At 52.1% G+C, this 21,782-nt stretch overlaps 1 protein-coding gene across 2 annotated transcripts in view; it reads left to right on the plus strand.

The window, feature by feature from the left end:
- SIDT1 (SID1 transmembrane family member 1) overlaps nt 1–17,350 on the plus strand; it is a 47,991-nt gene extending 30,641 nt beyond the window's left edge. For both annotated transcript variants that reach the window (XM_056339237.1, XM_056339236.1), the window contains exons 11-25: nt 1,525–1,596; nt 3,207–3,355; nt 3,969–4,042; nt 4,577–4,643; nt 5,296–5,369; nt 5,953–6,076; nt 7,180–7,297; nt 8,265–8,401; nt 10,176–10,284; nt 11,485–11,561; nt 12,720–12,766; nt 13,563–13,668; nt 13,992–14,102; nt 14,837–14,950; nt 15,881–17,350. In XM_056339237.1, the coding sequence (XP_056195212.1) occupies nt 1,525–1,596; nt 3,207–3,355; nt 3,969–4,042; nt 4,577–4,643; nt 5,296–5,369; nt 5,953–6,076; nt 7,180–7,297; nt 8,265–8,401; nt 10,176–10,284; nt 11,485–11,561; nt 12,720–12,766; nt 13,563–13,668; nt 13,992–14,102; nt 14,837–14,950; nt 15,881–15,943 (1,442 nt within the window). In that variant the 3' untranslated portion in view covers nt 15,944–17,350. The remainder of the gene's footprint in view (nt 1–1,524; nt 1,597–3,206; nt 3,356–3,968; nt 4,043–4,576; nt 4,644–5,295; nt 5,370–5,952; nt 6,077–7,179; nt 7,298–8,264; nt 8,402–10,175; nt 10,285–11,484; nt 11,562–12,719; nt 12,767–13,562; nt 13,669–13,991; nt 14,103–14,836; nt 14,951–15,880) is intronic.
- The last annotated feature ends 4,432 nt before the right edge of the window (nt 17,351–21,782 follow it).

Consider the following 21,782-nt stretch of genomic DNA (forward strand, 5'->3'; position numbering starts at 1 on the left):
TGCCATGAACATGGGGAAACACTGCTTTTGCCCCCTCCCCAGTGATCTGGATTTCCAAGTGACTTTAAAGCAACAGGAAAAACTGCCACGGGAGTGGGAGAGTTGCACAGCAGGTGATGAGTAGAAGGTGGATCTTGCTCCTGCAGCAACCTACAACATCCTGCTAATCCCATCTCAGGGCTGAAGGGGTGTCATAGGTGTGTGGTGTGCCAGAGCCTTCCCTCTGGCACCCAGTCCAGGCCATGTTTTCTGCTTCTGGTGCTCCTCTGAGCTGTTTGTTGCTCTGTTGGAGGGATGGGGCAGGAGGGTAGAGAAGCTGAAATGCAAATCAAGTCTTAGCCCACAGACCAACAAACACAGTGAACATGTCAAAGGAAAGCAGTAATTTGTACTTAAAACATCAAATGTCATTGCTGTATGGATGCTCTCCTGCCTAGGAATTGGGCTTGGGCAGGGAAAAATTTTGGGGCTCAGATGTAAAATCTGTGGCTAACAGAAATGGTACAAAAACCTACACAGGGTGTTACAGAAGCGGCCAGAATTGCCAGCTGGAAAGAGGAGTCTGCCTGTGCCTGTCAGTTTGGGACAGATCAGGTACTGAGCAGCCAGAGGTGGTGCAGCTTGGAAGTCAGGCCATTGCCAGGCTGCAGTAAGATTGCTTGCTTTCAGATATTATCCTATGTCCCTCTGCTGCTGACTGGCCACACGACATTGTTGCAAAGGTGAAACTTTATAAGCAGCTGGATCTGTCTCACTTTGCCACTACTGGAAGACATGGTGCCATGGGACTTAGCTGGCTGTGTTTCCTGCCACGTTTGTCTGCTGCCAGTTCAGCAGCTGATCCCCAGAAGGGGAGGCAAAAAAGATGAGTGTGGAGGCAGGAGGGGAAAGTCTGAGTGCCACTTGATTGGGAGGTGCCAGTCCTCCTTGCTTCAGGTGTGCTGGTGGGAGGCAAGGACCTCCCAGCCTTCAAAGGCTTGCCCTTCTTGACATCAGCACAAGATCATGACCGCTTTTTGCACAGAGCATTTCTTGCTTTCTCCTTGCTTGGTTAAAACTATGTAGCTGTCTGGCCAAAGGCTGTCTACGACTCTTCCAGCTATAACTGGAGGTATCAGTATTTGAATAGGTCACTGTGTGAGGAGGGGAAGGAGAACGAGAAATTCAGAAAGGTGCTCTTTCTGAATATTTTCTCAGAATATTGTGAGACTTGCTCTAGAATTTGCCAGGTCTTGCAGCCCCATAATGGGATCCTTAAAAGGTGCTGGAGGGAGCCTTGTGCTTTTGTGAGGCAAACTGGCAGCCTGTGTGGGCAGGCTGAAGGGAAAGGGTTTGCTTCACGTTGCAAAGCAAGGGTTTCCCTTTTGCATAATGTGCTCTAGAGGGAGACTGCCATCTGTTTGGAGAAATGCTGCTTTCCCCAAGCCCCTCCAGCTCTTGGAGCTGTTCGTATTCACCTCAGAGATGTGTTTCAAAGCACTGAGATGAAACTAACTGTCCCTTTTGGGTCTGTTTCCATTGCAGGATCTGGGATTATGACATCTTCGCACCCCATCACAGCCAGCACCCCTGAGGGAAGCAGCTATGGTGCTATTGGTACAGTATCTTCCAGAACTGGGGGCACGGGGCTGGTTCTGCCTCAGGCAGAGGAAGGCACTTTAAGGTGCCTTAGAGCCAGAGGGAATAAAGCTGCAAGCTTGTGTAGGAGCAGCTTGCAACTACTTGAAAAAGAAAATTGCAGCTTGGCAGGTTCAAATTGCATTTTAGGGCAGAACACCTACATCAAAAAGGTGGCAAACCTCTGGAAGAGGTGCCCAGACAGACTGTGTCATTGGAAATGTTTGTCACTGCTAAACAAAGCCACAGTCACCTGATAAGTGTTGGTGACAATGCTGCTTCAGGCAGGAGGTTGACTAGGGACTGACACAGGTCCCTTCCAACCAAGCTTCTAGGAGCCTGTTAGTTCATCAAGCCGGCCTTTAGACCAAAGCTTGCCTTTAACTGGAAGTCTGAAGGGTTGTGTCTTGCAAGGCAAGACAGAATCAGAGCTTCTTGTCGTTCAGAAGTTTCACTAGAGGAGAAAAAATGTCATGCTGTCAACAGGTGAAACATGCCCTGGCAGCAGAGGAGGAAGAAAAGCTTTCAAGGGTCCTGCTAATCTGATAGGATAGGAAATGCCTTCCTTTGCCAGAGTACTTCTGTTGTAAGGAGATTGAGTTTTCCCCTCCTGTGGAGGGATTGGTATTGAATAGTTTGGTGATGTGGACTTTTGGGCATAATCCTTGAATTTGACAGCTTCAGAACCCAGGTTGTGGGGTGAGGTGGTGCAAGTCCAGGGCAGTGTGAGGCAGCTACTCAAATGTGAGCTGGTCCCTGCTGAGGAGGTATTTGCTCCAGATATCACCCAGTTGTTGGACTGTGAAGGTGTGATACCTGAACACCTGACAAAGAAACGTATCACCGATACTTCATGAGGTTTGGGAAAAATTCAGGAGGACTTAAATCCTGGAACAGAGTTGATGGCTTCAGCACCACACTAACCCCATTCCCCAATTCCCAAGGAAATGCTTTAAAAAAGTTTGGGAAATGAGGAAGAAACTTGTGTTCTGCTCATGCCAGTATGGGTAATGGGCTGGCTGGGAGCTTGGCCAGCCTTGTGGGAAGTGCAGGCAGGTCCTGGTGACCTGCAGGTGATTGATACTGTAGATGCAATGGGAGCAAAGTTGATGCTCTGCCTGCTTTGAAAAATGGATTTTCTTCCTCTCTGTCTTTTTTTCTACAATATTTTTAGAAAAGTGTATATATAAAGCTTACATAAAATCTGGAGATGAACTAGGTCAGCCTGTTTGTGACCCCTGAACAGTCCACTGCTTTCACTTGAGCTTCCTGGCTTGTCTCAGCCTTCCAGATTTCAGAGCTCAGGCTAGTAAAGAGTAGAAAATGTCAGAGATGAGAAGTAATAGAATAAAAGCAGAGGAAAATCCAAAGTGCTGCAGAGGGAGGAAGATGGTCCTTGAACGTGCTCTTAGCTAATAATCTGAGACTTTCAGGAAAGTTTGTGATCATGGACAAACTTGTTCCCTGAAATGGACATGTTAACTTGTCCCAGCAGATTTCAGCTGGTATCTGGGACAGCTTTCCTCTTGCTGTGCATAGAGGGATTTAGCATTTACCCTGCCTGTTTCCTCCTCCCTGCTCCGCTCCAGACGAGTCAAGCTCCAGCGGTGGACGTCAGTTGTCTTCCCCTGAGCGTGGGCTGCCAGCTGGTTCTGACACAGACAGCTCTGTGGAGGAAGAGAGCGACTTTGACACCATGCCAGAAATCGAAAGTGATAAGAACATCATCCGCACTAAGGTAACAGCTGGTATCGCAGCTGTGGCCATGATGCAGGGCCAGGACCAGCACTAGTCACTTGCCAGGTTTTTTAAGTTTCCGCTTCCCTTTTTAGGTGGATTTAATCTAAGAAATCTGAATGTGCTTGGTGGGTTTTTTTCAGAGTCTAGAAAGTTTTCCAGCTATGCTAAGTGTGCTACTGAAGTGAGTGATTTAATATGGAAAATCAGAATTTAATGGGGACTATTGAGAAAGGAGGAAGAAGGCAAGGGTGTCCCAGAAAGTCCAAGGAGGTGCAACAGCATAGGGGGGAAATAATCTGCAATAATAGGTATGAGTAGTGTGATGACATTGGATATACAGAGGGTCTTTAAGCTAGCAGTTCTCAAACTGCCTCCTTTTGTCGCCCCACACTGCTCCGTGTGACTCGGGGCCATTCCTGGAGGTCAGGGGGGTTTGCAGAACTCATTCCCCATAGACTCAAGGGACACAATGAGCTTGCTGTGTCAAAAATGGCCCAAATGGCACCAAGCTGCATACTGTCCAAATACATCAAGATCTGCTACTGGCTTCTGTAGTCTTCACTAGTTCTTTTCTGTTTTCTTCCCTTGTTCCCCACCCACTAATGTTTTAGGTGTTCCTCTATCTATCAGACTTGTCCAGGAAGGACCGAAGGATTGTTAGCAAAAAATACAAAATCTATTTCTGGTAAGGAGAAGACGACAAACTGGTAAGGCCCAAGTTCTGGACCCAGTATCTGGTTGTGCAGCCTGTCCACAAGTCCTTCTGAACCATGCTTTAGACCTGAGGATATTCTTTGAACCATTCTGTTATACATTCTGACCCTGTTCCAACAAGTAACTGCAGATCCCACATACCTCAGATAAGGACATTGGTGAACAATTGCACACATGATCCTGGCAATGGATTCTGGTTTGCATGATTGCTTTAAAATCTGCCAACAACTGGTGTGCTGGAACGTACTGGGGAAGAGGAGAAACAGGCACTCAAAACACACGAGCTTGTGGTCCACATACTGGCTTTTCTTGTGTCCTTAGCACATTTGCTCTTCTGCTTCAGGAGATGATTACCAGAGGTATAAAGCTCCAGCTGGGAGAGCAGGGTCTGTGCCCTTAGGTACTGAGGTGTACACACTCCTCCACAAGCACTGTGGGGTTCTGTTTTGGGTGTGCACAAATTGTTTTGGTGTGTGTAACTGCTGCTACTGTCTCCTTTCTACAGGAATATCATCACCATTGCAGTGTTTTATGCCTTGCCGGTCATTCAGCTCGTCATCACTTATCAGACGGTGCGTTGGGCTCTGGCTGTCCCCTGTGCTTGGGTCCTCTTGCCTTTAAATCTGCTTTGTAGTTGCATGGTGTAAGGATGACAGTCACAGTGAAACTGGCATCACCCAGGAATCCTGCTTGGTCTGAGGGGCAGTTTACCTTGGCTGCTCTCTGCACTGTGTGTTGAGCATTGCTGCTAGCTTGGCTCACTGAGCTTGCAGTTCTGCTATTTTTGCCTGGGAGGTGGGAGTGCAGCAGTTTTCCTGCTCATCTGATGTCTCATTTGGGTCCTGTTTCATTTTAGAGGCAGGAGGAATCTGCTGTTACCGCTAAAAGGTAACTGAAAGCAAGTTAGGGTTTGCTGTGATATGATTTTTCCCTTCTCCCCATCCTTGCTATCCCACTGTTGTTCAGATATCTGCAAGCAGGTCTATTAGTCATGGTGTTGAGAGCACATAACATGTTTCCTCTGAAGACTGTTGTCAGGTCTGTGGCAACATCTTGTCCCCCCAAAAAAGCTTCACTTGCAGGTCTCATTACTCCCCTCTGCCAGCACTAGAGCTAGGCTGTGTCCTGGCATGCCTTGTGTACATGCAATGTTTGCACAAAGCAAACCCCCCAAGAACAGGGAGGATTTGCTAATATCTGGTCTCCCACCTCCTCTCCATTCAGGTAGTGAACGTGACGGGCAATCAAGACATTTGCTACTACAACTTTCTGTGCGCTCATCCCCTTGGGGTGCTGAGGTGAGTGAGCCCTGCTGTCACTGCATTATAGTCTCATGCCTCCTGAGTGTTTGTCTTGTGCCTGGGTCAGGATTTTATCCTTGCCAGGCTCGCAATAACTGTGGTGGCAAGACAGACCACTGAGAGTTTAGGACTCTGAGCTTACTGTTTTGCTCAGCAGCGGCTTTCTGTTGCGGACACACATGCACCTGGGAACATATGGTACCTGCGTTGCCCTAACAAACCTACAGCACAACAATTAGGTGCTCCTGTGCTCTTTTGGACACTTTCACTTGTATCCAAAGAGCAGCAGCTCTGCAAAGAAGTTCAGATCAGTACTTTCAGTGCAGCATTTCTCTGAATGAATGTGGGAGTACAAAGAAAGCCCAGAGTTGGGAATCTTACAAAAAGTGCTAAATCTATTGGGGCAGGTGAACTATTTAACCTAAAATTGTCATCCAGGGTATAAAACTGTCAGGTGTTTGGCAGCTGCTGAGATGAAGGATGATGGAGGGGGAGCAAAATGGATTCATCTTGTCATGGCTCAGGGTTCAGCTTCCTGCTGCTTTACTGCCGTTACCTTAAACCTTCTTTTTCCCTGCAGTGCCTTCAACAACATCCTCAGTAATGTGGGCCACATGCTGCTGGGCTTTCTATTCCTTCTCATTGTGTTGCGCAGGGACATTCTCCACCGTCGGGCCATGGAGATGAAAGATATCTATACCCTGGTAGGAATCATGGTTGCATGGGGCTGAATGGAGGGAGGAAAGACAGGGAGAACTTGAAAACTTGAGTGATACACAGTGGGTTTCCATTTTTCCATTTGCTTCCTTGCTGAAGGATTGAATACTCCTCCTCTTTTTTTTTTTTTTTTTTTTTTTTTTTCCCTCCCCTGAAAAAGGATCTAGGTGGGACACTTACGTTCTTGCACACGCCAATACTTTAGTTTACAGTACGTCCGTACTGCTGTGGTGACCTAGCCTGGGCTTGCAAAGAAAAGGAGATGAGGAGATGAATGACTATCATGGCTGTGGGTTTTTCTCCAGTGCTTATTGTGGAGGAACTGGAACAGCAGAAGTGTCCCAAGATGCTTTTGTTTATAGTGAGGTTTGATTTGTCTTAAACAATCAGGAGTTCCTTCTTGACACTCCTGTTAGCAAGAGGGAATAGAGCTGCCTATGGTACTGCAGAAGAATTTGGCAGCCTGTAGCTCTGAAGCAGAGCTGCTTGTAGCCAGAGCTTCTGGAGTCTCTTCAGTATCTTTGGGGAGAGGATGGAGAAATCTGCAGCCCTGAGGGCAGTGGTGCTGATGGCTTTTGGAGACAAACAATTTTGCTTCCACTGGCTTGGTAGCAAGTAAAGGCCTTAGCAGTTCTAAGGGTCTGCTGCTTATGGTTTTCAGATGAGATCTCAGCCAGATTGTGATGGAGGTGCCTTCTCATGTGGGCTGATGGGCTCTTCTCAGGTGCTTTTAACTCCCTACTGACCCCAAGAGCGAAGCTGCTGTTCTGGGTCCCCAGTGCTTTCCCAATTTTGGGCAGGGTGTAGCGTGGCACAAGATACAGGACAGATATTTTTTAGTCTTAAGATGTTAGTACCAGGTCTTAGACTAGAAGTTTCTGTGTGATTAGCTTGTTTGTTGCCTGTGGATTCATCTGGCTATGCAGTGTGGCTAAATCCAGAGCCTGTGGTTGCGCACAGTATGCTGTGCTGTGCTGGTGACTGAAGGACACGTGCAGGGGTTAGGAGGGATGAAGTGGTGGAGCGTGCAAGCTCATTTGTTGTCAGGATATAGCAAGAGTACTTACTACACAGCTCTGTTCTCTTCTAGGACTATGGGATCCCAAAGCATTTTGGTCTCTTTTACGCTATGGGCATCGCTCTGATGATGGAAGGCGTGCTTAGTGCCTGTTATCATGTCTGCCCTAATTACTCCAACTTCCAGTTTGGTAAGCTGAGATTCCTTTCTCCTTTTGAGCTGTAGGTAGGATTTGACGTGCTCCGTCTTCTGCTTAGTTGCTGGCACTTCCCATCCCTCTACCCTTACAAACCGCCTTGTAGTCTGCCTGTTCCAGGACTCGGTCAGGAGGCAGTGAGGCTTTGGATGCTGGGGACTAACACATTTCAGCCTCCTCTCCAGACCGTGGGACTCTAGTAGTACTCTGCTGGCAAGATCTCCCTTTGCTTTTACAGCTTAGTGTTGGAAAATAGTAAGTGCACAGCCTTGAGTGGCAGAGTGCTCAAGCCTAGGAAGTCTTTGCCTTCTGAGTGGAAACTTTCCCGTGTGGGGTCTTTTGCTTTCCTGGGGAAGAGAAGACTAGGGCAGGATCTTGTCTATGTGTGTAAATACTCAATGAGAGAGAATGAAGATGTGTGAGCCAGGTTCTTCTCAGTGGTGCCCAGTGACAGAACAAGAGGTGATGGACACGAATTAAAACACCAGAAACTCCATCTGAACACAAGAAAAAAATATTATATTTTTTTTAATACTTTGAGGGTAGCCAAAGACTGAATGGGTTGCCCCAAGAGGTTGTGAAGTCTTCTGTGGAGATCTGCAAAGCCTAACAGGACAACCCTTTCATAGCTGATCCTGCTTGAGCAGGGGGTCTTGGACCAGACAACCTCCAGAGGTCCCTTCTAACCTCAATCATTCTGTGATTCCCTCTCTGCTTCTGTGCTGCACTGTGGATGCTTATTTTCTGAGCCCCTTTAGTTTTCGTTGCCCCAGAGCATGGTAGATGTGCTGCAAAATGGCAAAGCACAAAGTGGTGTACAATGTAGTGCAGCGTCAGGGGTTTGTGCCTGCCAGCCTTGGGTTTGGCCCTGCTGCTGTGCTTCTTTATATGGACTTGGAGCAGCTTTCTCAGCCTACTGGAAGCACCTGATTTCAGTGTTTCTGTTGTGCTCCCTTCACAGATACCTCCTTCATGTACATGATCGCAGGACTGTGCATGCTGAAGCTCTACCAGACCCGCCACCCAGACATCAATGCCAGCGCCTACTCTGCCTATGCCTCGTTTGCTGTGGTGATCTGTCTAGCCGTCCTTGGAGTGGTATGGCCCCTCTTACCTACCTGCTTCTCTGGGAGGAGATGGTGTGGCTGGGAGCACACCTTAAGTGGGCAAATGACTGGGGAGAGCAACAGGGTAGGATAAGAGTGTGTTAAGCAGCTGCTAGCATGTGTATTCCCAGTACTCCTGGGCTTTCCCTCCTCCTTTATGTGTATTCCCAGTACTCCTGGGCTTTCCCTCCTCCTTTCCCCTGAGCTTGCGGGGGGGGGGGGGGGCGCGGAGGAGAGCAGAGCAATTTTCTCTAGGTCAGCTCCTTTTTGGGCTTTGCCCACCATATGCCGTCCTCCTCAAGAGCAGAAACTCGTGTATCCAGGTATCCACATCTAAGCATGCAGTGGGTCTCCTGTGGGGTGGCTCACCTTGGAGGAGGGGGTGGGGGTGAGGCTGGCTGAGCTGCCAAGATGAGTGTTCTCTACTTAATTGCTTGTGCCTCTTTCTTCCCTTTGGAGAACTCTCTGTTGCTGGGCACAGGTCTTGCAGTTGGCCTTCCTACCTTTGGAGAGGCGCAGGGCTAGCATAATGGTTGGGGGGCTCCCAGGCAAGTTTCTCGAGTCCCTGCCTATAGAAATGGGCAGTGAGGCAGGAGCCACCAGTCGCTCCTGTGCACTAACAGTAACTGACCAGTCAGACTGGTACCAGGGCTTTGCCTGGTTGCTCATAGCATTGCAAGTACTGAGCTGGGCTTGTCTGAATCCCCAGCCTGTGCTTTACCTTGGATGTCTCTGTTTCTCTTCTTTTGAAGGACTCAATTTTGTTCAGCAGCAACCAGGCAAAGTCCATTGCTTGCTTGCTCTGAACGGGCGGCTAGATCCCAGCGGGCTGTTGGCCCCTCGCTATCACACATAATGCAGGGAATCAACTGACTCTGCAAAGGTCTCTGGGTAGGATACTGTGTGTGGGATAAGGCATGCAGGAGCAGCTGGTGAACTTGGGACGTCTCAAGAATCTCTTGATAGCTCTGGCAGATTTGCACACCCAGGTTCAAAACAAGGGGGTTTTCTTATGGGATGCTGTGTCTTTTCTTGTGAGATGCTTTGGAGCTCTTCAGTGGAGCTTATAAGCTGCATGTCTCCCTTGCTCCATCCGCATAGAGGTGGCTTTTCTGCTTTTAGTTTGGTGGGGTTTTGAGGTTTTTTTCCCCACACAAAAGGAAAATTTCAGGTGTGCCCCAGTGGAGGGTAGTGTTTGGTCACAGCCTGACAGCAGATAAGAGTTTCCAGACTCCTTAATGTATAACTGAAAAAAATTAAAGTTTTAATATAGCATTAACTTGCGTGTGTAGGTCACTTCCAGTCCTTAAATAAAGCAGAAGTGTACAATAGGAGCAATTACCTGCAGAGCAGTTTTGTCCTTTTTGGTCTACTGCAGCATAGTTGTTGGTGTACCAGTTGGCTCCCTGGCTGCCTTTGTGAAAATGCAGCTCCTGGCTAGAGAGCTGCTGCCCAGCTCAGCCGAGAGCGCTTGCCTGGCCTGGGGGTCCCTGCAGTTTTGCTCCCCGGGCCAGATGCCATCCTTCCATACTGCTGTTATTGTCTGATGGGACATTCAGAAAGAATCATCTCCTCTCCAGAATGCTGAGCTCCTCTTGCTTCTCTGGACTTAGTTTTGGATTTATACGTGTTTTCATGTTGGAAGATTTAGGGGTTTCTCTTCCATGTTCAGTGAGGTTCCCGAATGCCCCACGGTGATATAGGAGAGGAAAGGATTAGCTTGCTGATAACAGGGCTCAGTTTGCTTTTGATGTCTTTACTTTCAGGTGTTTGGGAAAAATGACATGTGGTTTTGGGTCATTTTCTCAATTATCCACGTTTTTGCCTCACTGGCTCTCAGCACCCAGATCTACTACATGGGCCGCTTCAAGATTGGTAAGTGCTGTGACTGAACCGTCACGCTCTAGGGTGTGTGGGTGTCTCCTCTCCTCGCCTGTGTGAGTCACCTGTGGCCTGTGCTTGTGTTCTGGGTTACCCTGTCCTCTCATCGACCTGATGCTCTTCCTGGCCTCTGAAGTCCTTGCGCTGCTGCTTCCCAGACCCATGGGAGTCAGCAGAAACCTGTAGTTTCTGCTGTGTAGTGGCAGAAGAGCTGGGCTCGGAGGGAGCCTGCCCTTCAGCTACAGCTCTCCCTAGGGCTGTGCTCAGCGTGGTGAGCTACATAAAACCCTGTCATGGGGTGAGGGGGGAGAGGGTCTGGTGGGGAACCTGGCTCTTGTGCTCTGCTTACAAACATGTTTCTCCTTCCTCTTCCGCTCCTGTCTGCCTCAGATGGTCCTGACTCAGGTAACTGTCAGCAGCTCTCTTTTATTTCTCTGTTGAACTGATTGAGCAGCGTTGTAGCGGTTGGGGACGCATGGATGTGTGTGGGGAGCCAAGCTCGCGTGCCACCTGGGGTCGGCTCTTGAGAAGTGAAGTGCATTTGCCAGCAGCGCTGCCAGCCCCGTACCCTGGCAGGAAGGGGCTGATATAGCACAGGAGAGCTCTGATCTTGGCGCAGGAGCCTTTTCAAGCTCCACACCTGTGACTGAAGAGGGGCATGTGTGTGCATGCATGTCTGTCCATGGCCACTGACACTGATGGCTCCCCAGTGAAGCATCTGCAATGATTTTGAGAGCAGGAGTGACTTGCGTGCTCTGCCTCTCTAGGACACTCTAAGGGCTGTGGGATCAGTTTCTGCTGTTTCTCTGCTCTGGCAGCTTGTTCTGTGGAAGGTGCTCTTCCCCCTTCCTGCACACACATCTCTCTTTCAGAGATGCAGTTGCAAAGCCAGCCTGTTTATGTGTACAGACACTGTTTGTTTGAATTCTGGGCAGTGCTAGTGTTGAGGGGATTTTTTTTTAAATTATTTTTTTCCCCTTGTCATTTTGCCTAAATGCCATCCACATCCCGTGGTGGCTGCCTTTATGCTCAGCCCTTATGCTCCCAAAGGGTGAGAAATTAATCTGTTGACACCTTGACCACCCGCAGGCTGGATTCTCTGTTGTCAGCCGGTGGGTGCCAGCGTCTTTCCCCGTAGGCATTTTGGAGCTCACTCTACTGGCTGTTCTGGCTTTTTATCCTCTTCTTTGACAGACTTGGGGATATTTCGACGGGCAGTGATGGTGCTGTACACGGACTGTATCCAGCAGTGCAGTCGACCGATGTACATGGTAGGTGATTTCTCATCTCAGCACCTCTCTCAGCAATTGCTCACTTTCTAGGCAATGCGCAGAGGAAAGAGGTGTGGCTATTTGAAAAAGTGATGCTCCCTGCTTCCCTTCTTCACCCTCCCCCAAAATGTTTGGGTGTGTGTAGATCTCTGCTGGAGGGGTGTACCCCCCACCTCCAGGCCTCCCCAGATCTCAGGCTTGGTGAATAAAATGTCAGAGCAAAGGTGATACAAGCATGAGGGGATTTCCTTTTGCTCCTGCTCCCTGGGGGCACCTGTTTGAAGGAATGGGTATGGACGGGGCTCTGTGCAGCGCAGCCTCCCTTGGGCGGCCAGCGACTGTTTTGGTTCTGTGGCTTAAGCAACAGCTATTGCTATTTCTGCAGCACCTCAGGGCAGATAGCAATAAAAGTAAGAAATAGTAGCTGTTACCTTGTGTCTCACAGATTACTTTCTTCTTGGCACAACGTGCTAATTAGGGCTTGAAGCCTAAGTTTTTATCCATAGGCATCCTTTTTATTTTTTCTATTATCTTTTTTTTATTCTCCCATCTCTGAATAAGTGTCAGACGGAGTTTTGCAAGCAAGCTTGGTGCATTTGGGCATAAAGTAAGCCTGGCCAGCCTGAAATAGCTACATCGTGGAAGCAGCTGTAAGCATAAATGCACGTGCCCCACAGATGCAGCCCTTCTGCCTGCTGTAGTTACAGCGCTTCCCTGCTAATGGTGAGATGGGTGAAAAAAGGCTGTGCGGACATGCGTGGGATGCTATCCAAAGCTTTCCCGGCTGCCTCTTTTAAGCATGTCCTTGCTCTGTGCAACAATTTTTCTGTAAAATGGTGGGAGGGAAGGAGTCTAACAAAAAAAACAGTGGAAACAGTCAAAGGATTTGCAGAGCCTTGTGAGACTAAGCTTTAAGTTCTGGACTTGTTCTTCTTTAGATGTTTAGTCTCCTTGCAACACTTCCAAATCTGTGAGGGCTGAAGCAGTTTCCATCTGGCAAAAGCTCCCACAGAGCAAACTTCAGAGCCAGGGGCATGTGTGTTTGTAGGAACCAGGCTCCAAATCATCACATAATGATGATATCCTGAATTTCTGAGGCAGAGGCCTCTTTTTGCATTTCCTTCTGCTTTCATATGATCATCAGTGTCTCCTCTTCAGGACAGGATGGTGCTGCTCATTGTTGGAAACCTGGTCAACTGGTCCTTGTAAGTGAGGTGTTGGTGTCTTGTGTAGTTGTGCATGTGGGCAGCAGGATTCAGTACTGACACGCAGGTGGCCTGAAGTGACGGGGGAATGCAGCAGTGTCTGCCCTAATCCTGTGCTGGGGTCCTTTGGACACGTCTTGGCAAGGAGCTTGGTCTGATGAGCACTGATGTTAGGCACCTCCACAGGATGCACTGCAGCACTGCGGAGCTACGTGAGGCACCCCTAAGTGTTTCAGCCGGTGCTGGCTCATGGCTTGTGTCTGAGTGAGCTTGCGGAGGGCTGGGCTGGTGCCGTGTTCCGCTGTACATGCGCTTCCCACGTAGCTGGGAGGTCTCTGGCGTGGCCAAGGTGCAGGAGCCTCAGCAGACTCGTTAGTCGCAGGTACAGAGCCAGCTCAGCAGTAACTGAATGGATGGGAGGAACCAACTATTGGATGAGACCTAAAATCATAGTCCCCGTCCCAAGTTCTTGCTTTTAGCTGAAGCTGCTTCTCATGGACTTGCCTTCTGCCAAACATACAGGTCTGGGGCCGACTCCTAGCAAGTGAGATGTGTTTGGCCAGGGGCTGAAGCAACCCAGGGCCCTTGCCTGTCCTCTGGGGTCTCCGGTTGCTCTCAGTGGCTCACCACGGTCCAGTTTGCTCAGCAGGGAGCAGAGGCGAACAGAGCTTCTCCTCCGGGGAATAGGGAGGCTGTGGCAGTGTTCTGTGGCCTGGGGGGCAGTGGGTGGCTGTCAGTTTGGGGATGTACCCTAGCAAAAGAGGCAGTCTAATGTCCATTCTTCCCTCTCTCTCAGTGCTATATTTGGGCTGGTGTATCGGCCCAGAGACTTCGCCTCCTACATACTGGGGATCTTTATCTGTAACTTGTTGCTGTATCTGGCTTTCTACATCATCATGAAGGTAAAGGGAGGCAGCTGCAGCTGTCCCTGGGGTGCCTGTCTCCGAAGGGGAAGGGATGGGCCTCTCTTTCTGGCTGCACTTTGGGTTCCTGTGGTGCTGTAGAGGGATGTGGAGGAGCCTTTGAGGGGCTCCAGGTGGGACAAGGTGTTGGTGTTGGGGAGGAATTCTGTGTAGCCATCTCGGGGGTGGCTGGGCTGTGCCTCCGTGGGGTGGGCAGCCTTTCGCAGAGGTGGATGGTCCAGGCTGTCCTGTCAGCCCTGCGCATGGCTTTGGCTGCTGGGCAGAACTCAGGGCACATCGTGAGGCTATGTCCCTGTCTGCAGCTCCGCAGCTCTGAGAAGCTCCTGCCCATCCCCATGTTCTGCATCATGGCCACAGCAGTGGTGTGGGCAGCTGCCCTCTACTTCTTCTTCCAGACCCTCAGCAGCTGGGAGGTAAAGTTCCCCTTTCACCATCCTCTGTCCATCTTTCTCTCTCCTCATCTTTCCTTCCTGTTGTTCACACAAAAAATGCTCTGGGGAAGAGTGTAGGGCTGCTCCTGGAGAACTGAAAGGGTTTAACTCCTCCAGCAGACTGAGAAGGAAGCATGGGAAGCTGGGCCCGGCCAAAAATGATGGTATGCATGTAGCTGTGGAGAGACTATTTATGACCCAGGTGATCCAGAGATGATTGGTCCTCACCAGGGGACAGAGGAGGAGTTGGGAAAATGAAAGCAAAACTGGGCAAATCCTGACTAGTGCTGGATGGACGACTTCTCCCTGGAGCAGGTGGCCAATGGGGAATAACCTGCTTGGGGCTGTGGGGGCTCTCCATGGCCTGGGAGGCTCTTAAATCCTGACTTCTAGCAAGATGCTGTGTCCATCTCCGTGGAAGTGAGTGGCTTGCTACAGGGTGGCCTGCTGAAGGCTGTGCAGCTTGTACTACGCAGGACCTCAAATGTGGGAACCAGAGAGTTCCCCGCATGTGGGTTGTGGCCCCAGATCCACCTCCAGCTCTAAGTATGACCGTGCATTCCTGTCCTGCTCTCGCCACATCTGGCCAACACAGTGCTTTTTCCTGGCTCCTGCATGAAGGGTTAAGACTGGGTGATCTCCAGAGGGTCCAACATGGCCAGCAGTGGCCCTCTGTGAGTGGATACCAGGTCCTGACCCCCTGCCCGCTCCCCTAGGAGACTCCAGCAGAGTCCCGGGAGAAGAACCGGCCGTGCATCCTGCTGGGCTTCTTCGATGACCATGATGTCTGGCACTTCCTCTCCGCGGCTGCCTTATTCTTCTCCTTTCTGGTGAGTCCTGCTAAGCCTCCCACGCTGCTGTATGGCCTTACCTCTCCTCTTCCTCCTTGTCCCTCTATCTGCATGGACCTGTGGCTGCCCCACAGAAGTGCCCCAACTCCTCTGACTGCTTCTGGGCCTCCTTCACAGTGGGATGCTCCTTGTTGGTGGGATCAGAGATCAAGCTTTCTCCTTTGGCTTGTTGCTCCCTGTGCCTCCCAGCCTCAAATTCCCTCTGGGGCTGTGGGTCAAACAGCTGTTGTGGGGAAGCTGAGGGGCTGCTGGTGTGACCAACCCTCTTGTGGGTTTGTGAGGACCTCCCAGGAAGGGACCCTACTCCCTTTGACCCAGGCATTAGGGTCACTGGCATGCTTAGCTCGCTGCTGGACTTTACTTCTGCAGTTGACTCCTGTGCTCCTTTACTTGCTACCTCTTCTCAGGCCTGATGATCTGTATTGGTGACAAAGGTGGAGGCGTCCCCTGCAGTGGGGTCACAGCGTAGTGTTTTGGGGAAGTGGAGAGGGAGACGTTAACCCTAGCCATGTAAGATGCAAACTGTTTGCGAAGGAGCTGCCTGGCCACTTGTAATGTCTCAGCTGTGGTCAAGTGATTCTCGCACTGCTGCCTCCTGGATGGCTTTCCAGAGGCTAGCGATGAGGGACCGGTTTACAAGCAGCATCTCCATCGTGGCTGGGGCAGGTCTTTGCGGCACTGTAGGCAGAACGACCTGTCAGCTGTGCTGCCAGAGTGACTTGCTGGGAGCACTAACAGAAACAGTTAATCTGGCACATCTGCATGGGTTGCTGTCGTGACTCCTCTACATGCTGGAGACACGGCCCAGGTGAAGCACCCCTGTGATGAGATGCCGGCAGGAGGTGGCCATTCTCCCCCGCCGTGGGCTGGCCAGCGAGACCTGAAGCTACCTCACACTTTCCTCCTCAGGTCCTGCTGACCCTGGATGATGACCTGGATGTGGTGCGCAGGGACAAGATCCCGGTGTTCTGAGTCCCCAGGGGACCAGGGGCGTCCCAAACCGCTCAAAGGCATCGGGCCACTGGCGTCTGTGGGGAACGAGCCTACCTCAGTAGCCAACAACCCCCGTGGGAGCACGGGAGCTGGATCCCACAGCAAGCGTGAAGGCGTGCTGCGGTAACTGGGGCAGGCCCAGGAGGGAAGACAACATTTGCTCCTTTCCCCCCGCATCCTCTGGGGCAGGCACGGCCCAGTGCTGAGGCCAATGCACAGCCCTCTCTGGCTTGTAGGTGCAGCGGGTCCTGGAGCCAGTGAAGAGGGAAAAGCAGGAGGTGTCGGAGACCTTTGCTTCCTTCCTCCCTGCTGATGTGCTCCGCTTCCTCTCCCATGAGCAGGCTTGAGAGGTGCGGCGCAGCTCCTGCATCAGCAGCCGGTGCTGTACCCCAGGCTGCTGCCCTTGGAGAGTCCCTGCAGCAGCACGGGGAGCGTCTGGTTCCTGTCCTGCAGCCGCCAAGGGAGCAAAGGACTCCAGGCTGAGGTGGCGGTGGGAGACTGTTCTTTTTTTGCTGGGGAGGCTCCTCCTGTAGCTGGTGGGAAGCCACGGCAACAAGAGACTGCAGTGTTGGAGGGAGATGGCGGAGAGCTGCTGCGCCAGAGGCAGAACCCGCAGCTTGCTCTTGCAGCCTCTCCCACTTACTCGTATCGTATCGAGCAGCCTCACTTCTCCGGCAGCTCCGCCGCAGGCGCTCCGTGTGACGGTGCCCTTCGCAGCACCGGGAACGCCACCTCAAGCGACCCTCGGAGCGACGGTGCGGTGTAGCCGCAGCCCGGCACACTGGGCAGCTCCTTGGCAGCTCGGCTCCTGCTGCGTGGCCTTGCCGCGGGGGCGAGGCGGAATGGGGGGGCTGCCCGGCACCCTCAGACTTTCTCCCCCCCGGGCTTGCTTTGGGCAAACACGGCAGGGCCGGCTCCCTCTGGGGCTGGGAGTGTGGAGGCAGATTTCGGGCAGTTGTGCTTGAGCTTTTTAGCTGAGGGTCTGGACCAAACTTTCCAACTTTCCTGCATCTGAAATAAGTTTTTAAATGGTTTCTGCATTCTTCCTGAATTCTTAGCTGTTTAAAAAAAAACAAGAATAAGGTGTGAATTATTTCAGGCCTTGCATCTAAGATGTGACCCATTATTGCTAATTTTGAATTTAAAAGTATTCTTTGAGGCCTGCCGTCCTTATTCTTGTCATTGAACATTTTTCCTTTGGTGTATGTGCATGTACCCAGTGATGCAAAGGCTCTATTCCACCTCTGCTCACCAAAGCAGACAACTATAGTAATTTTTACTTTAAGAAGTCTGTATCTCCTAGAAAGGTTTTGCATTAGCTCATTTTTATTTTTTTTCTAAGTTGGAGTTTATCAAGACTGTCAATAAAATGAGTATTCCTGGTTCCCTGCTCTGCAGGTTGATTTGAATTCTTCTTGCCCCAGCTCTCAGTGATGGCAAAGAAAGCAGAGGGGTGCCCAGTGGTGTCACACAGCTGCTGTCATCCTTCGGAGCCTCAAAACCAGTTCCTGGAGCACAGGTGCGGGTGACCTGCTTGCTCTTTTAACCAAATTGCCTTTGTGAGGCTAAAGAGAATAAAGAACAGACGCTCTCCTTGCTCACTGTAGCCTCTTCAGCAGAGGGAAGGGAAACGGAGGAGAAATGCTGCGAGAGGCTGCCAGCCGTTACCTTCCCGAGCAGAGCCACGCTGCTCCGGAGAAGTGGCTGCGTGTGAGGCAGGGCACGCCAGAGGATGCCGCGGGTGGTGGCGGTCCCTGCGTGCTGCGCTGTGTTACGGGGCTTTGGGCCTGGCTTGCAGGTTTGCCGTGCAGATGGAGCTGTGAATGTTTCCTGCTAGAAACAAGGGAAGGTTTCTCGGGCAGGTTGTGAACCATGAGTTTCCTTTACAGTGTCAGCATGGGCTGCAGGGAAGGAGGTGACACTTGCTTTTGCCTGAGTAGCACCAGCAGAGGAGGATGAAGCTGAGGATAGTCCGTGTTTTCCATTCAGCCGCCCTGCAGCCTTGCCGTATGTTCTTGGTGTGTCTAAAACGGCAGAATCCATTATTAGCTACAGAAGCTTGCCTGCAGCTTTTTTTTTTTTTTTTTTAAAGAATGCCAGGAAGTCTGAGGTGCAAAAAGACTCCCAAATCCTTACTGCCAAGTGCAGCGAGGCTGAGCTGCCCCCACCAGGGGCTCGTGGTGGGGCTGTGGTGCTCTGTCTTGCCCAGCATGGCTATAAATGTGCTGTGCAGGTGGAGCCACCTGGCTTTCTGTACCCAGAGGTGTCTGCATGTTTGACCTGACAGCTTTTTTGCAACATGTGCTTTGCGCTCCCTGTCCCTTTCCTGCAATTGCAAGGGCTGCTGTAGGAGCCTGAGTGCTGCACTTTGTTCTCTGATCAGTGAAACCAACATTTGTTGTAGTAATATCTGGGCTGTGCAGGATACGTTCTTTTCAGAGCTTTACTTGGAGGCCAGGTGGAAACACGCAGTGCCGGTGCCACCCATCCCCTCCCTGCTGTCTGCCCTCCTGCCCCTGGCCGCGGCAGCAGGAGCGGAGGTCGGAGGCACGGCCACACAGAGCCCTGCTGCACTGGCACCCAGAAGGTCCCCCGAGTGCTGCAGCAGTGGGTCTGCTGGGAGGTGACGTGCTGCGTAGTGGTCACGGTGCTGCTGTGTGAGCTGGGGAGCAAGTGGGGCAGTGCTTTGGGGCCAGGACACAGCAGGAGAAGGAAAGGAGGAAGTTTCCTGACGGAGTCCTCACCATGGGCCTTGCATGGACAGTTATCTAGGAAGCGGCTGGAGTTCAGGTCGAGCCCTGTGTGTGGCTTCAGGGTGGCTTCCAGGGCTTTCTGCAGGGAGGTGCTTGCAGGACAGCAGTGCCGTGGCGTGCAGGATAAAGCCCTGGGTGCTGGGGGCGTGTGGGGTTTGAGCACAGGCGGCCCAGCACCAGCAGGCTGAGCAGCAGCTCCCATGAAGTGCCAAACCAGAGGAGGCCTCTCCCTGAGGCAGGGCTTGCCCTGCTCCTCTGCGACCTGGCGGCGGAAGGTGGATCCCGCTCGGGTGGGAGCTGTGCTGGGGTCGGTCAAGGGCCTGAAGTGGCGACACTGCCCTGCCCCTGCCCGCGGCTCACCAGGCAGAGCACCTGCCTCCCGCAGGAGCTCCCTTAGCCTGGCAGCTTCTAACCGCGCTGGTTCTCTGGTGCTGGTGCTGCGCGCGCACCACGGAGCCCACCGAATATTCTTGTATGAAGTGGGCAAGTCTGGCCAGAGACTCCAGCGTGGTTTCTTACTAGAATTAGCAAGTACTGCCTCCCTGCGTCCCCTCGGGCCAGAGGATATAGGGAGAAGAGGGACACTCGTTCAAAAACCTGCAGATCCTGGCAGACGATCGGGACTGGTGTACAAGCAGGTATCTGGGGAGGAGTGAGACCTGGAGGATCCAGTGGTGGATCCTGCGGTTTGGCGAGTCTCACCTAAGTCCTCTCTGCTCATGGTGCTGCCTTTGCACCCCTGCTTGGTCAGGTGCAGGACAGGCTCCTGCCTTGCAGGGCAGCCCTCACCTTGTGTTGAGGTGTGGAGAAAGATGAGCAGCTTTTCCTCTTGCACAAGTTATGTTCTGCTCTTGGTGTATTTTGTGGTGTGTAGAAGTCAAAGGCACAGGACAAGGTGTTGGGCCAGTAGCAGTATTGCTTCTGTGCCAGGCTGAAGAAGGGCTTGTGTGCCCTAAAACTTGTCCAGTTTTGGACACGCATTTTCATAAAAGATATTCTTTCTCCCTGTGTCTTTCGTAGTCTGTAGTTTCAGACCTTGTTCCTGTACTTGTTTTTAGCTAGGAAGCTGGTTATCTTCTCTAAATAGGAATGCGAGGGAAAAACTAACGTTGAACAGCAGTTGGAAGGCTCGATGTGGGAGGCAGAAGAGCAACATATGGGCTCGCTGAGCTGAGCACAGTGTGCGGAGGGCGAGGTGGTAGCAGTGAGAGAGGGGGAGCTTGGAGAAGGGTGGCAAGCAGAAAAACATGAGAGAATTAAGAACAAGGAAAGGCACCTCCAGCCAAAGAGATGGGAGGCAGGGCTGGACTCATCTCCCTGCTGCTACTGTGCCTCCAGCTTCATGCGCCAATTTAAAAAATTTCCTCTTACCTTTGCCCTGCCTGCTGGTTCTGCCTGTGCTCCAGTTCTCCCATGTAGCGGCTGCCGGGCAGGGGGCTGCCGGGCAGGGGGCTGCAGGGATGCCTCCAGCAGCTGGGGTGTCCGGCTGGGCACATGGGCAGCTCCGTGTCTCCCAGCTGTCCCTGTCCGGCCTGGCTATGCAGCCCCTGCACCCGAAATGTGGCTTGTCCTCGGCTCGGGGGAGGAAGAACAGCTCCCGGGGGAGGGGGCACCCGCGTTTCCTGACTTGCAGGTGTCCCTGTGGTGGTGTTCCACCTGTCTCTGTTCACCGAGGGAGACGGTGTTAGACAGAGGAGTGCAGGGAGAAAAGCAGAGCTGCAGGAGGTGGGGTCCCTGCTTCCCCCCTCACATACCCACCCCCCTCTGTGCCGCGTAAACTGCTGTAACAACTCTTGAAGGGGAAGCGAACAGTTAACTTGTCTGGTAAGTCCCCCCTCGGTGAGTTTAAGGGTGGGATGCAGGGGCTGAGGAGCTGGAAGGAAGGAAGCAGGAGCTGGAAGGAAGCAGGAAGCTGGAGCTGGCCTGGCTGGAAGTGGTGGCTGCCCCAGTAGAAGCTGCACCTGCCCCGGAGCACCTGCCCGAAGCTTTCTGCAGCTGGCCATGAAGTGCTCGGGCCTGTTTGCCCAGTCGCGAGATCTCTTTGCTGTTTATCTAAGAGCTGCTAACCCTTCCTTGTGTAATTTTTCTGTTGTGTGTTCTGCAGCTCCTCTCCCAGGGCTCTGAATCGTTTTCCCAAGGAAAAGCCAGCGCAGCGCTGTAGGTGGGTCAAGCGATGGGTCAGGGTGGTGCAGCCTGAGTGCTGCTGCTGCGCGGGTTCTGCTCTGCGTCCCCCCGCCGCAAAGTGACCTGCCTGTCCCCTCTGCCGCTCCTCCTCCCTCTTGGGCACCCGAGGGTCCCTCCCCTCCCCCACAGCTGCCTTGACCCAAGCCATGGAGCAGAGGGGGATGCAGCCACGCGCTCCCTGCTTCCTCTGAAAACGCAGGTAAAGTTGTTGCTCTGCTCGGTACAACTCGAGGGTGACAGAAACGGCTTCTGTGTAATAATGATAATAACAATAACACTACCACCCCTCGCAGTTTAGGAAAGCCGTTAGGATCATGTGAGCTGGCAGCGCTACAACTACCACCCGACCCTCTGGGGTGGTGCCAAGAGCAGCCAAGGCCGGGGCAGCACGCTGCCTTTTGAGATGCGAAGGCACAGTTCACACAGTTCGGGGAGTAAACGTTAATTCGTGCACAGCTAAAGGTAGATGTTTGTGCCTACTAAAACAGCAGCACCTATGCTGAGCCAAAGGGTCTTTGGGGGAGGGGAAAAAAGTGAACCCCGACAGCCCCAGGGAGGGAGGAGTTCATCCGTGTCGTTAACGGGGTGTGTTTGAGGCAGGGGTTGCTGCCCGCCGCTGTGCTCCAGCCCCAGCTTAAGCTGGGGGAGGAAACACTTCGAGGCAGTTTCCCTAGTGCTTGTGTACGTGGTTCCCGCGTGCACACGTGTGTGTGGCGGCACCAGGCGTGGGTACGAGCCCAGCGGGCCGAGGGCACCCAGCCGTCACCCTGAGCGGGACCGTGGCACAGCCCTGCTCCGTCACCTGCTGCAGTTAGCCGGCGGCGAGGGCATCGGACCACCCTCGGAAGGTGTTTGGACGCCTCGTGTCCCGTTTCCCCCCC

The sequence above is a fragment of the Falco biarmicus genome, chromosome 5 (genome assembly GCF_023638135.1).
Source record: "Falco biarmicus isolate bFalBia1 chromosome 5, bFalBia1.pri, whole genome shotgun sequence".
Taxonomy (NCBI): domain Eukaryota; kingdom Metazoa; phylum Chordata; class Aves; order Falconiformes; family Falconidae; genus Falco; species Falco biarmicus.